This window comes from Molossus molossus, unplaced genomic scaffold (assembly GCF_014108415.1).
Source record: "Molossus molossus isolate mMolMol1 unplaced genomic scaffold, mMolMol1.p scaffold_m16_p_22, whole genome shotgun sequence".
In the NCBI taxonomy this organism is placed as follows: domain Eukaryota; kingdom Metazoa; phylum Chordata; class Mammalia; order Chiroptera; family Molossidae; genus Molossus; species Molossus molossus.
Genome location: NW_023425358.1, coordinates 38364500 through 38376707, shown reverse-complemented (window position 1 = coordinate 38376707; position 12208 = coordinate 38364500). Strand labels below are relative to the sequence as shown.

At 49.0% G+C, this 12208-nt stretch overlaps 1 protein-coding gene across 2 annotated transcripts in view; it reads left to right on the top strand.

Moving 5' to 3' along the window:
• CHFR (checkpoint with forkhead and ring finger domains) overlaps positions 1–12208 on the top strand; it is a 28176-nt gene that overhangs the window by 13114 nt on the left and 2854 nt on the right. Inside the window, exons 8-18 of one of the 2 annotated variants that reach the window (XM_036276488.1) lie at positions 40–111; positions 1064–1223; positions 2063–2217; positions 2305–2467; positions 5333–5475; positions 6590–6706; positions 7818–7901; positions 8422–8492; positions 9432–9519; positions 11398–11505; positions 11903–11975. In XM_036276488.1, coding sequence (XP_036132381.1) covers positions 40–111; positions 1064–1223; positions 2063–2217; positions 2305–2467; positions 5333–5475; positions 6590–6706; positions 7818–7901; positions 8422–8492; positions 9432–9519; positions 11398–11505; positions 11903–11975 — 1234 coding nt within the window. The remainder of the gene's footprint in view (positions 1–39; positions 112–1063; positions 1224–2062; positions 2218–2304; positions 2468–5332; positions 5476–6589; positions 6707–7817; positions 7902–8421; positions 8493–9431; positions 9520–11397; positions 11506–11902; positions 11976–12208) is intronic. The other variant, XM_036276489.1, reaches the window with a different exon arrangement.

Sequence of the window (12208 nt, the reverse complement as noted above, 5' to 3'; positions counted from 1 at the left end):
AAAAAATCAAATCAACTTCAACATGGCACCACATTTCAGAAACACAGGGTTCATACCAGGAGAAACAGCTAAACACACGGAAGCAGTTTCTGTGGAGAAGAGAGGCTAAAGGTGAGGAGAGGCTGGGTGGAGGTTGCTGCTTTGTTTTCTTTTAAATGCTTGTAGACTTTTTAACAGCGTGCAAGTATTTATCTAATTAAAAATAAAAATCTATTGGCAACATCCGAGTGTTAGAGGAAAAAACCAGTAGAAGAAAAGAAAAAACTTTAATTTTTATTATTATTATTCTTTTTATCCTCACCCGAGGGCACTTTTTATATTCATCTTCAGATAGAGCAAGAGGGAGAGAGGGAGGAAGAGAGAGAGAGAAACATCAGTGTGAGAGAGACATGTCGACTTGCTGCCACCCACACAACCCCAACCAGGACTGGAGGACAAACTGCAACTGAGATATGTGCCCTTATCAGGAACCGAACCTGGGTCTCTCTGGACTGTAGCCCGACGCTCTTAACTGCTGAGCCAAACCTGCCAGGGCAAAGAAAAAACTTTTAAAGCTCCTGGAAATGTGTGAGGGTCTGTACTTTCTAGCAGTCTTCTGTGTTTATAAGTCAGGTTTTTGTTTGTTTAAAGAAAAACAATAGTAGATACAGTGTCTGTTTTGACAGCCGAACCTTATCTCATAACCATGTCTCCTGAACGTCTTTTTTGTATCATGAACTAATCTTCTGAAACCAAACTTGATGCCCAGCTGGTGTGGCCGAGTGGCTGATCCTCGATTCATACACCAAGAGGTCACTGATTCGATTCCTGGTCAGGGCACATGCCCAGGTTGTGGGCCAAATCCCCAGTGGGGGGCATGCAGGAGGCAGCCAGTCGGTGTTCTCTCTCATCAGTGTTTCTGTCTCTCTCTACCTCTCTCTTCCTCTCTCTCTAAAATCAGTAAAGGAAAAAAATAAAAACACTGGCGAGGACTGTGTTCTATCTGCAGGTTCAAGGTTCAAAAGAGTAAGTGTCTGTTTCCTTCTTGGTTGTGATGGTCACAACATGTCCCTTTCTTTTACAGATGGGGAGCCCAACCTGAATATGCATTTGTTGGTCACAGACCAGTGTAGGGACACCCACAGCACCCTTGAGGAAGTCAGAGCTGTGGCCGAGAAGCCTGACAAGATGGAGGAGACACTGACGTGCATCATTTGCCAGGACCTGCTGCACGACTGTGTGAGGTGTGTGCTCATGGAGGCTGAGGGGCCAGGGATGAAGCAACCCTATGGGTCACATCTGGGGTTGAGTCCACTGATGTTACTACCATTGTCATTTTACTTGAATGGCCAACAAGCCGAAAACCTGGCCTCAGTAATCGAGGCTATGGAAGACCCATGAGACTAATGTGGTGTTGGCTTTGGTTGACTCAGCCACGTGTAACCTAAGTGCTTGGTCCACCTAAGATGTCGACCAAATGAACTGTACCTAGTTAAGGAAATATAATAGTTAACACAGAATGAATGTCTCAGAACCCTCTGTCCTTGCCTTTCTATGGGAAGAGTCAGAGCCTGTTTGAGTTTCAGCTTAAAGGCAGACCTTTTGTGCTTAGTGTGTCCATTCCTCATATTCCTGAAGTCACTGTGCCAGCTTACCGTCCTGGAACACATGGCCTCGGTAATTAACAAGAACTGAGTTAAAGTAGCTTAGGTTGAACGCTGTGTTTTCACATGGGGACATTTCTCAGGTGGGATGTGGGAGTCTGGCAACATTCCCCGTCATTAGCTGAGGATCCAGTTGCTGACAGCTGTGAGCAGCACACAAAAGTACAGGCTCCAGGCCCTGCTTAGGCGAGAGCTTGGGGGCTGGTGGTTTGCTCGCTTTTCTGTTTTGTTACCAACCCTCAGCCTGGGCAAGGCCATGTCCTCCTCTGGGGAAAGAGGCAGCGTGACCCGGAATCCCGGCTTCTAACGCTCCAGGCAGGCCGTGTCCTAGGGACTGGGGGCTGCTGTGGCTTGGTGGGCAGACGCTCCACCTGCAAGTGCTCTGCGGGGGTGTCTGAAGACCAGTCCTCGTGCCTCAGCCTGCAGCCCTGCATGCATACCTTCTGCGCGGCCTGCTACTCGGGCTGGATGGAACGCTCCACGCTGTGCCCCACGTGCCGCTGCCCGGTCGAGCGGATCTGTAAAAACCACATCCTCAACAACCTGGTGGAGGCCTACCTTCTCCAGCACCCAGGCAAGTGGGTGGCTGCCCAGCTCCCGGAGACCACAGTGTGTCCCCAGGGGCCTCCCCACCAGCAGAACTGTGTCCTTTGAATTCCAGACAAGAGTCGCAGTGAGGAAGATGTGCGGAGCATGGCCGCCAGGAACAAGATCACTCAGGACATGCTGCAGCCCAAAGTCAGGAGGTCTTTCTCAGACGAGGAGGGCAGTTCGGAGGACCTGCTGGACCTGTCTGATGTGGACAGCGAATCCTCGGATATTAGGTGAGCCTGCACCTGGCAGGAAATGGGGCTATTCTGCACTGAGCAGTCATCTCCCTGGTGTTCTGGGCTCTCTTCTGATGTGTGACTTTGGATAGTGATGTCCCCTGTGTTGAGTGTTGCAAGGAAGTGTGGGCACCAGCTCCCGTGACTGTGAGGGGTATTGGCTGCCCTGCCTCCTTCAGTATCTTTTTTTTCCCCAAGTATACATGGAGCATTCTATTTTTTGTTGCTCATCTGTATTTGTTTTCAGTCTATTGAAAAGTAATTAACATGCAGCAAGCACTGTGTGAGTCGAAGGTATACAGCATGATGTGACATGTTGTGAGATGGTTGCCACAGTAACTGGTGCCCTTTCACTTGCTGATTTCTCATCACACACCTTGCTTGACTCACTGGTTGTGACAACTGATTTAACATGTTCCTTATCCCACATAAACCCACGTATTCTGTAGGTTATCTAGTGACCATGAAATGCTGAAGCGTAAGTTCCAATATCTATCATTTGTCAGTATGTTAATGCAGGAAAACCATGGTCCCTTGTTGAGAGGATGCAATTCTTTTGTTTTAAAAAAAGTTTATTGATTTTTACAGAGAGAAGAGGGGAGAGGGGGAAAGAAACATCAGTGCCACACCAGCCAGGGCCAGAGGATGCAGTTTTGGAAGACTGTGTTTTTTTTGTTGTTGTTTTTTATCCTCACCCGAGGACATTTTTCCTTTTTTTGTTCAGGTAGAGTGGGAGGGAGAGAGAGGAACAGAGAGAGAGAGAGAAACATCGACGTGAAAGGAACACATCGAGTGGTTGCCACCCGCACGACCGACCAGGGCCGGGGACAAACTGCAAACGAGGCATGCGCCCTTAGCGGGAACCGAACCCGGGTCTCTCAGGACCGCAGGCCGACGCTCTAACCGCTGAGCCAAACCGGCCAGGGCATGGAAGACTGTGTTTTAATGCTGAGGCTCCTGACTCAGAAGTCCAGGGTCTGAATTTTGATTCCATGCCATGATATTATTTATTTATTTTTGTCCTCACTAGAGGACATTTTTACACTTATCCTCAGATAGAGCGGAAGGGGGAGAGGGAGGGAAAGAGAGAGAGAAACGTCGATGTGAGAGACACATCAACTGGCTGCCACCCACACGACCCCAACTGGGGCTGGGGACAAACTGCAACCAGGGTATGTGTCCTTAGCGGGAACCGAGCCTGGGTCTGTCTGGTCCACGGGCCGACACTCTAACCGCTGAGCCAAACCGACCAGGGCCACGATATATTTTTTTTTTTTCCTATTTATCTTCAGACAGAGTGGGAGGGAGAGAGAGAGAAACATGAACGGAAAGGGACACATCAACTGGCTGCCTCCTGCATGGCCCCGCCCAGGGCCGGGGACAAACCGCAACTGAGGTATGTGCCCTTGGTCTGAATCGAACCCGCGATTCATTGGTCTGCTCTACCACTGAGCCAAACCAGCCAGGGCATGCCATGATATTTCAAAACACAACAAAACCCCTAAATTCACCTTTATTTCTTTCATAAAACTTTTTTTTTTCCTTTATTGGTTTTAGAGAGAGAGGAAGGGAGAGGGAGAGAGATAGAAATATCGATGAGAGAGAACATCAATTGGCTGCCTCCTGCATGCCTCCCACTGGGGCTTGGGCCCACAACCTGGGCACGTGCCCTGACCGGGAATTGGACTGGTGACCTCTTGGTGCATGAGTCAACGCTCCACCACTCAGCCACACCAGCCGGGCTCTTTCACAAAACTTTACTGATAACGGTCAAGCAAAACAAAAAATAAAAGTGGCTTCCATGCGAATATCTTGCTGATCCATCCATCATGCACACTTCTTTTTTAACTAAGTAGGATGGACCATACTTGGAAATTATTACAAGCACGTGATTTTGCAGTTTTCTGATGTTTTGGACTCAGAAGCAGTTACAGTGGTTCCTGCATTAGTACTTTCATGCACGTGTCTAGTCATTTCCCATCCAGGAGCAGGAGGAAGGGTCCAGTTAGGTTAGAGAGTCTGAGTGGGAGGAGGTCTCACCAGGCTCTGTGTCCTCAAATGCCCGGCACAAAGGTCCTGGTGATGGCGCTCCCTGTGAATGAGGTTGAGACTCTTCTCACGATTTTTGTTTTTTGCAGTCAGGTCTTATCTGTTGTTCCCTCACTGGTTCTCACCGCTGGTGCAGGCTCAGAAAGGTGTTCTCTGACTGAGATGAGTGGAATCCCTGTACATCTTTCTGTGGGGTTGTTTTCACTGCCTACAGTGTGGGAAAGCTTAGCTGTACTGCAGGAAGCTGGGTGGTACAGGCCTCCTGCTGGGCCCTCGGATAGCTCCTGAGGACAGCAGTGTTCAACCATGGTGCATGTTGCTCTGATTTTAACGACATGCAGACACTTCCTGTGTGGCCAGGGTGATGGTCCTGAGTACTCTGGGTGGCCCGAGTGCACCTTTGGATATAGTACACAGCTTGCCCAGCATCGAACCTTTGATAACGTGTTCTGTTCTGCATGGGAACTGAGTAGCCGTGCCCCAGGGGATATCATGCAAAGTGAGGGGTGAGCAAAAGACACCTCAGGACCCCAGGAGTAGCTGAGCGGCAAGGGCTCTGGAAACTGTACAGGAAAGGGGAGCCTTCTGACTGTTACTGTTCTGGCGTGAGCAAGGATGGATGGAGTGCTCACCCCAGAACACTCACTGGGTGACAGCAGGTGCAGGGCTGAGGCCTGATGTGGAGACGAGGTCCACGAGTAGAGAAGGCATTGCCAGGCTTGGGGATCTGGCCCTTGTCTTGTCACCACCCACATCCCTGAGAGCAGCTGTCACCCACCCCTCTGAATTCAGGTCTGTGTGCTTCCCTTGCAGCCAGCCATACATCGTGTGCAGACAGTGCCCCGAGTACCGGAGGCAGGTGGGGCAGCCCCTTCCCTGCTCAGGGCTTGGCAGCGAGCAGGGGACACCACAGGCTTCAGGGGACACACCATCCACGTCCTCCAGTGTCACAACAGGTGAGACAGCTGTGCCTCTGCTGTGACCACTAGGGATGTGGCTAGCGTTTCTGCTGGCTCCTCTCTGCACTCCTGTCCCCTGCCTCTAGGTCCCACCAGCTTTCATACCGTGTTCCTTCTCATATCTGTTTTGGGATAAGAAACCAGATAATTATGTTCACGGTGGGCCTCTGCTCCTGTACACTCCTGGGGATTCAGTCTTAATTCTTACATTTGGCCCCCATAGCCCAGTACTTCGGGGCAGCTGGTGTTCCCAGCAATGCTTGCCAAAGCCAAAATGACCTTTGCACATAGGCCACTCCAGTGAGAGAGTGGCCTCTTTCCAGCAATGGGCATGGTACTCCCAGAGCCACCCTGAATTCTCTGCCCACTGCCTGCTTCCAGTGGCCAGGTCCTCAGGTGCCATCAAGAAAAGGCGAGTAGACACATGGAATCTGATTTGTGGCCTCACAAGGACTCAGCCTCTTAGCCACAGCCTAAAGCCATCATGAGGTCACTGACCCAGGGTTGCCACCCAGAATCACATTCTTAACCATCTGCCACAACACTGTGCCATGGCTCTGTTGGTGACTTTCTGTAGGTCACGTGGACAGAGATAGGCAGTATAGTGCTTGGTCACCTGCTGACTGCCCCTCACCAGGTGGGCTCTGTCATTTGCAAAGTGTAGACGAATATCCCTGTTGGGATGGGGCCTGAAACAAGTGTGCGTGCTCAGAGCCCTGTGTGGATGGTGAGTGTCCGGGACATGTGTACACAGCACCTGGTTTGGGTCAGCCAGTCTTGCCTGAACTTCATTTATAGTTTCATGGTGTATGCTTTGTAGCCATCCTTTCTTTATAGAAATGGCAGAAAACCTTCATGATTTTTGAAATGGTGGTACAACCACTGAACCAAAAGATAACTTTGGTTGTTTTCAATCTACTTAAACGCCTTCATTTCAATGGTAGATTGTCAGGTGGCTATGGAGGAGAACAGGTCTGAATTCTCCCTAGGTGTTCGTGTAGGTCTGTCTCTCCTCGTGTACTTTGTAGCCATCCCTCCACACGTTTTCTAAGGTTCTGCTTCTGCCAGTGTCTCAACACACACTGGCCTAAACACCCTGTCTGTTCTGCAGCCCAGGATTACGTGTGCACCCTGCAAGGCAGCCATGCCATATGTACCTGCTGCTTCCAGCCCATGCCCGACCGGAGAGCAGAACGTGAGCAGGACCCCCGCATCGCACCCCAGCAGTGTGAGTGAGGGTGTGTGTGCTGTTTGCCTGAGGGACTTCCTGCCACAGAGCTCGCCTGTGTGTCCTTCAGGCTCAGGATTGAAAGTGCGGTCCACACTTGTATGTGGTGGGAAGCAGAGATGCAGTTCTGTCTCCATCGCATGGTCTTTGGTCTCACGTGGCCATGTTAGTTGTCTAGTGTTTTTTAATCCTCACCCGAGGATATTTATTTGTTTATCTTCAGATAGAGTGGGAGGAAGGGAGAGAGAGAGAAACATCCATGTGAGGGAGAAACATCAACTGGTTGCCTCCCACAGAACCCTCACCAGGGCCAGGGATGAACTGCAACCGAGATACATGTTCTTGACCGGAACCGAACCCATTACTCTTTGGTCCTTAGGCCAACGCTCTAAGCGCTAAACCATACCGGCCAGGGCAAGTTGTCCAGCTTTTCCCACCAATTGGTGAGGCCATCCTGGACACAGACCAAGTTTCCATATTTGATTCTCTTTCTGGAGTTTGCATTTCACATCTGTCCCCATGTTGGGGCCACAGTCATTCTATTATGTGTTACTTTTATTTATTTTTTAATTATTTTTTATTGTTGAAAGTATTACAGGTGTCTCCCCATTTTCCCCAATGATCCCCTCCTTCCCACTCCCATCCCCCCACCCATTTTCCCCAAACTAATTCTCTGTCCATTGATTGTGCATAATGTGTCACTTTTAAATCAGGTAGATAGCCCTGGCCGGTTTGGCTCAGCGGTTGGAGCGTCGGCCTGTGGTCCTGAGAGACCCGGATTCGGTTCCCGCTAAGGGCACGTATCTCAGTTGCAGTTTGTCCCCGGCCCTGGTTGGGTCGTGTGGGTGGCAACCACTCGATGTGTCCCTTTCACGTCGATGTTTCTCTCTCTCTCTCTCTCTCTCCCCTCTCTGTCTGAACAAAATATCAAAAAATGTCCTCGGGTGAGGATAAAAATCAATCAATCAATCAATCAATCAGGTAGATAAATGTGATGCTTTAATTTAGAGTTTGGGGGTTTCTATTAAAATCAAGCTTGTCATTTATTTTACTGCCCTTTGACCTGACTCCTTCTGAGGTGTTCCGCCTGGCAATTGTGCTGTTTCCACAGGTGCTGTCTGCCTGCAGCCTTTCTGTCACCTGTACTGGGGCTGCGCCCGGACCGGCTGCCTTGGCTGCCTGGCCCCCTTCTGTGGTAATGCTGCTGTCCAGCCAGTCCCTTCAGCCTCTGCATTTTCTCTTGGTGCACTTGAGGGTGGGATGGGGTGGTGTGGCCTGTTGTGTGCCTGATGAAGGGGATGCCACTGTTGGTCACCACAAATTAACTAACTTTTCCTGGCACACTGCATGGATTTGCGATTTTGTAGTGTTAGCTCAGAACCAAGCAATACAGGATAATTTGGGAGATCCTGAGTTCAAAGTCAGGAGTTTGTTTATGCACAAGGATTATCACCCCTAAAAAAGCGCTGTCTGGCTACAGTCCTCAGACTTGTGGTGACAGACCAGGAGCTGAGGAGACTTGGAGAGCTGGCCATTACAGGAAGGAGGGAACGAAAGTAATTTTGCTTGTTTTCAGTGTAAAGGTTATTTTGTCAAATTTTTTATTCGTTGTAGACTCTGTGGTGAAGGAAATGTGGTTATCTTAGCTGTCGAGTGAACAATGCTTTCATGAAATGCCTATAAAGTGGATAACATTGCTTCTCTCCACCCGACAGAACTCAACCTGGGTGACAGGTGTCTGGACGGAGTGCTGAGCAACAACAACTACGAGTCCGACATCCTGAAGGTACCCGTGTTAGGTCAGGGCTGAGAGAAGGCCTCCCAGAATAACTGCATGTTTTTGATTCATGCCACCACTGATTGTCAGCACCCTGTTGGTATATACCAGGGTTTCCCCATATTCCAAAAACCAGGTGTTTGCTTTATGCCCGTCATGCCATGAATCCACAGGAACTGCTTCCATGGCTCAGCTCTGCTTGCCCAATGCAGAGGGTTTGTGGCTGCGCCAGGACCTTCTCTCTGGCTCTTTTCCTTTCTGACCATTTTCTTCCCATGTCAGGAAGTGAGCCTGGCTCTTAAAGTTTTAGTGTGTTTATTGTGCTCATCAGCCCCTTGCCAAGGACTTTGCCTTCACCTCATTTACGTGTAGCATCACACATAGGATTGAGAGCCTTCTCACCTGCATGGCACGCTCCTGAGCACCCCTGCCCCTGATTGATGTGCACGTGGCACTTTCTTGTAGTTTTGCACTAAAGGAGCCAAGCAGCTGTGTGTGTGAAGGGAAGAGTGCAGATCCAGGCCCTCAGCTTCCTTGTCACATGGTCATGGGCCTGTTGCTGCACTGCGGCTGCTCCGGCCACGGTCGGGTGTCTCATACTCCTGTGCTAGGAATGTCCTTGTAGAGTTTTAGAGCGTTTGTGTGACTTTACACTAAGGTGGTCTGGAGTCAGCCCGCCTGTTGAGGCTTCCAAGAAGCATCTGGACAAGGATCCCTGTGCACTGATTTGTGGACACATTGCCACGTTGGGCTGGGTGGCTTGGTGCATGGGCTCTTCTGGTCGTACTAACCGTAGTCTTGGAAGCAGGTCCCCATAAAGGTGAGTGGCTGCTCTCTGCAAAGACCCACCATGTTTTCTTTGGCTTTACCTACTTTTGAGGGCCTTTCATGAACCGTTTACCCTCTTGTCCAAGCTCAAGTTTTTTCTGTTGCCCTGTACCACGACAGAATTACCTGGCGGCCAGGGGTTTGACATGGAAGAACATGCTGACTGAAAGCCTGGTGGCGCTGCAGAGGGGAGTGTTCCTGCTGTCTGGTGAGCTCATTGCACTTGCTATCATCTGAAGAACAGTGGTGCTGTCCATGGTCTCTTGGCCTCCTGTGAATCAGTCACACCTGCCAGGCCACCTTGGCAGTGCTACCTGTCTACTTTCTCACATCCACAGCTTTGACCTCTGCTCATCCTGACAGAAACAGAAAGAAAGGATTTTTAATTTTTTTTTCTTGATTGATGTTAGAGAGAGAGGGAAAGGGAGTGGGCGAGAGAGATAAAAACATCGATGAGAGAGAACATCGATAGGGCACCTCCTGCATGCCTCCCTTTGGGGATCAGGCCCACACCTGATGGGGAATCGAACCAGCAACCTCTTGGTTCATGGGTTGGCGCTCAACCACTGAGCCACACCAGCTGGATGGGTTTTTTAATTTATTTAAGTGGGGTTTGAGTCCACATGACACATTCCAGGATCTTTTCTCCATGACAGGAGGGAGGGGCACAGCCCAAGATATGTTGGCTCCACTGGTAGTCAGCGTTGAGATACTGGGGCCTGTTATTCCCAAACCCTCAGGTCCTCGTTGGTCTGTTGTTTGGTTTGTTGGTGACTGAAGACCTGCCTCTTCTCCCAGGGCTGTAGGAAATACAACTGATTTTTATGAAAGATGTGAGAGGTTTGCTGGGAATCCTTCTAAGCTATTTTTGTGTCATGGACACACTCCAGGGAGTGTCTAGTGTTTTCTGCTGGGCAGCTCTGTGTGCTTGCCCAAATCTATCAACTGGGGCTTAACTTCTTTCACTTTTTGATAAGAATCACAAGTCTCCCCCCAAAAATCTTAAGTGCACAGGGAAGTAGGAAGTATAAAGTAATAACCATTGGAAATCCCACCACCTAAAAACATACCCAGTGATAAGTTTCTCATGACCACATACGCCCATGTGCACATAACTTTCATAAATAAAATCCTGCTCTGTATGCTGTTTTGTAACCTATTCATTCAGCAGTATATCTTGGACCCTTTCTATGTCAATAGAGAAAGATTTGTACCTTGAATTTTCATTATTACATGTTTTAATATAGTTTATTTACCCAATTCATTAATAAAGGATGTTTAGGTTATTTCCCATTTTTCATTATCAGAAACTACACTGCAGCTGCTGAGTGTGCAGCATGCAGATTTGAAAATGGTCCCCTTGGATAAGTACACAGGGTTGTTGGACGATGGCGGGTGAGATTGTCATGAGAGCTGTGCTCCCCAGAGCTGAGCCTCGGGAAGGGGGCCAGCATCCCCAGAGCTGGCAGCCACATTTGTCTTTCAGGTCTTGTAAATAAGAAAGCGAACAGTGGTTCATCGTTGTTTTATCTGCCCATGTTTGATTACTAACAGAATTGAGGATGTTTTTGTTTTATGGGTCATTTGCTGTCTCTGACATCAGCCCATATTTGTGTTAGAGTCTTTGGATTTGGGGGGTGGATCTGTGTGATGGCTTGTCAGCACGTGTCCTCAGTGTTGCCAGTGTTTCCCACTGTTTCCTTGGCTCTCACCTTCCTTGTACGGTTTCCATTGTCATGTTTACTGTGGGCATTCAGAGTCACAGACCCTTTCTTATGTGCTTTTGGTCTTCATGGCATACTTGGAAGTAGCTCAAGAGAAAAATCATATTCCTTCTTCTCAGTACTTTTTTGGATTTTTAAAAGTATTAAAATATTTTACTTCAGTGGACTTGTTTAGCGGTAAGGAAATTAGTCGGCATCTGGATTGTTTTGTTCTCCTTTCCCAAACATCTAGCCCACTGTCTCCCCCATTTTGGATCAACATTTTAGTTCCCCACCACTTTGCATGGCCACATCTTCTTGCTGTTCTGCACACTGATGTTCCTGATGTCTGGCCATACCCTCATGAGCCTGTGTTATTCCAGATTACAGAGTCACAGGGAGCACCGTGCTGTGTTACTGCTGCGGCCTGCGAAGCTTCAGAGAGCTGACCTACCAGTATCGGCAGAACATTCCCGCCTCTGAGTTGCCAGGTAAGAGAGACCCTCCCCCCCCCTCCCATCTCACTTGTTTGCTGTGGCTTCTATGCTCCTGCATAATAGGTAGACACTCTGTCTTGGCCTTTGTTTCGTGTTCCTAGCAGAGGGCTGCCTCAGGCCCTGGTTGTCAGCTGTGATGTGGGTTTCTGAAACAAGATGCACAAAACATCCTAGAGACAGCTGGAGTAATCTCATTTCCTGAATTGGGTTTTCAGTAAGCAAAGCATTTTATTCCTTTCTTGGAACAGTGGAAGGAAACTAGTTGTAAAGTGTAACAAAGTGCTGTGCGTTTCAGCTGCAGTTTCTCTTTGGGTCCCAAGGCGAAGTCCCTGAGCTGAATTTGGTGAGTATGGGGTACATACTACACATTGTGATCTTTTTTTCTTCCTAGTGGCTGTAACTTCCCGTCCTGACTGCTATTGGGGTCGCAACTGCCGCACTCAGGTGAAGGCCCACCATGCAATGTGAGTGATGCTGTGCTCTGCTGGGCAGGGGCAGAGTGTCAGCCCAGGTCCTCAAGGCTAGGAGGGGGCTAACACAATCCTATGGAAAGGCAGACCCTTGTTCTTCTAAGAGGATTTTTCAAGTGTTTCAGCCAAGTTAATAGCTCAGCTTTTTTTTTTTAAATCCTCACCCGAGGATATTTTTCCATTTATCTTCAGATAGAGTGGGAGGGCGGGAGGGAAAGAGAGAAAGA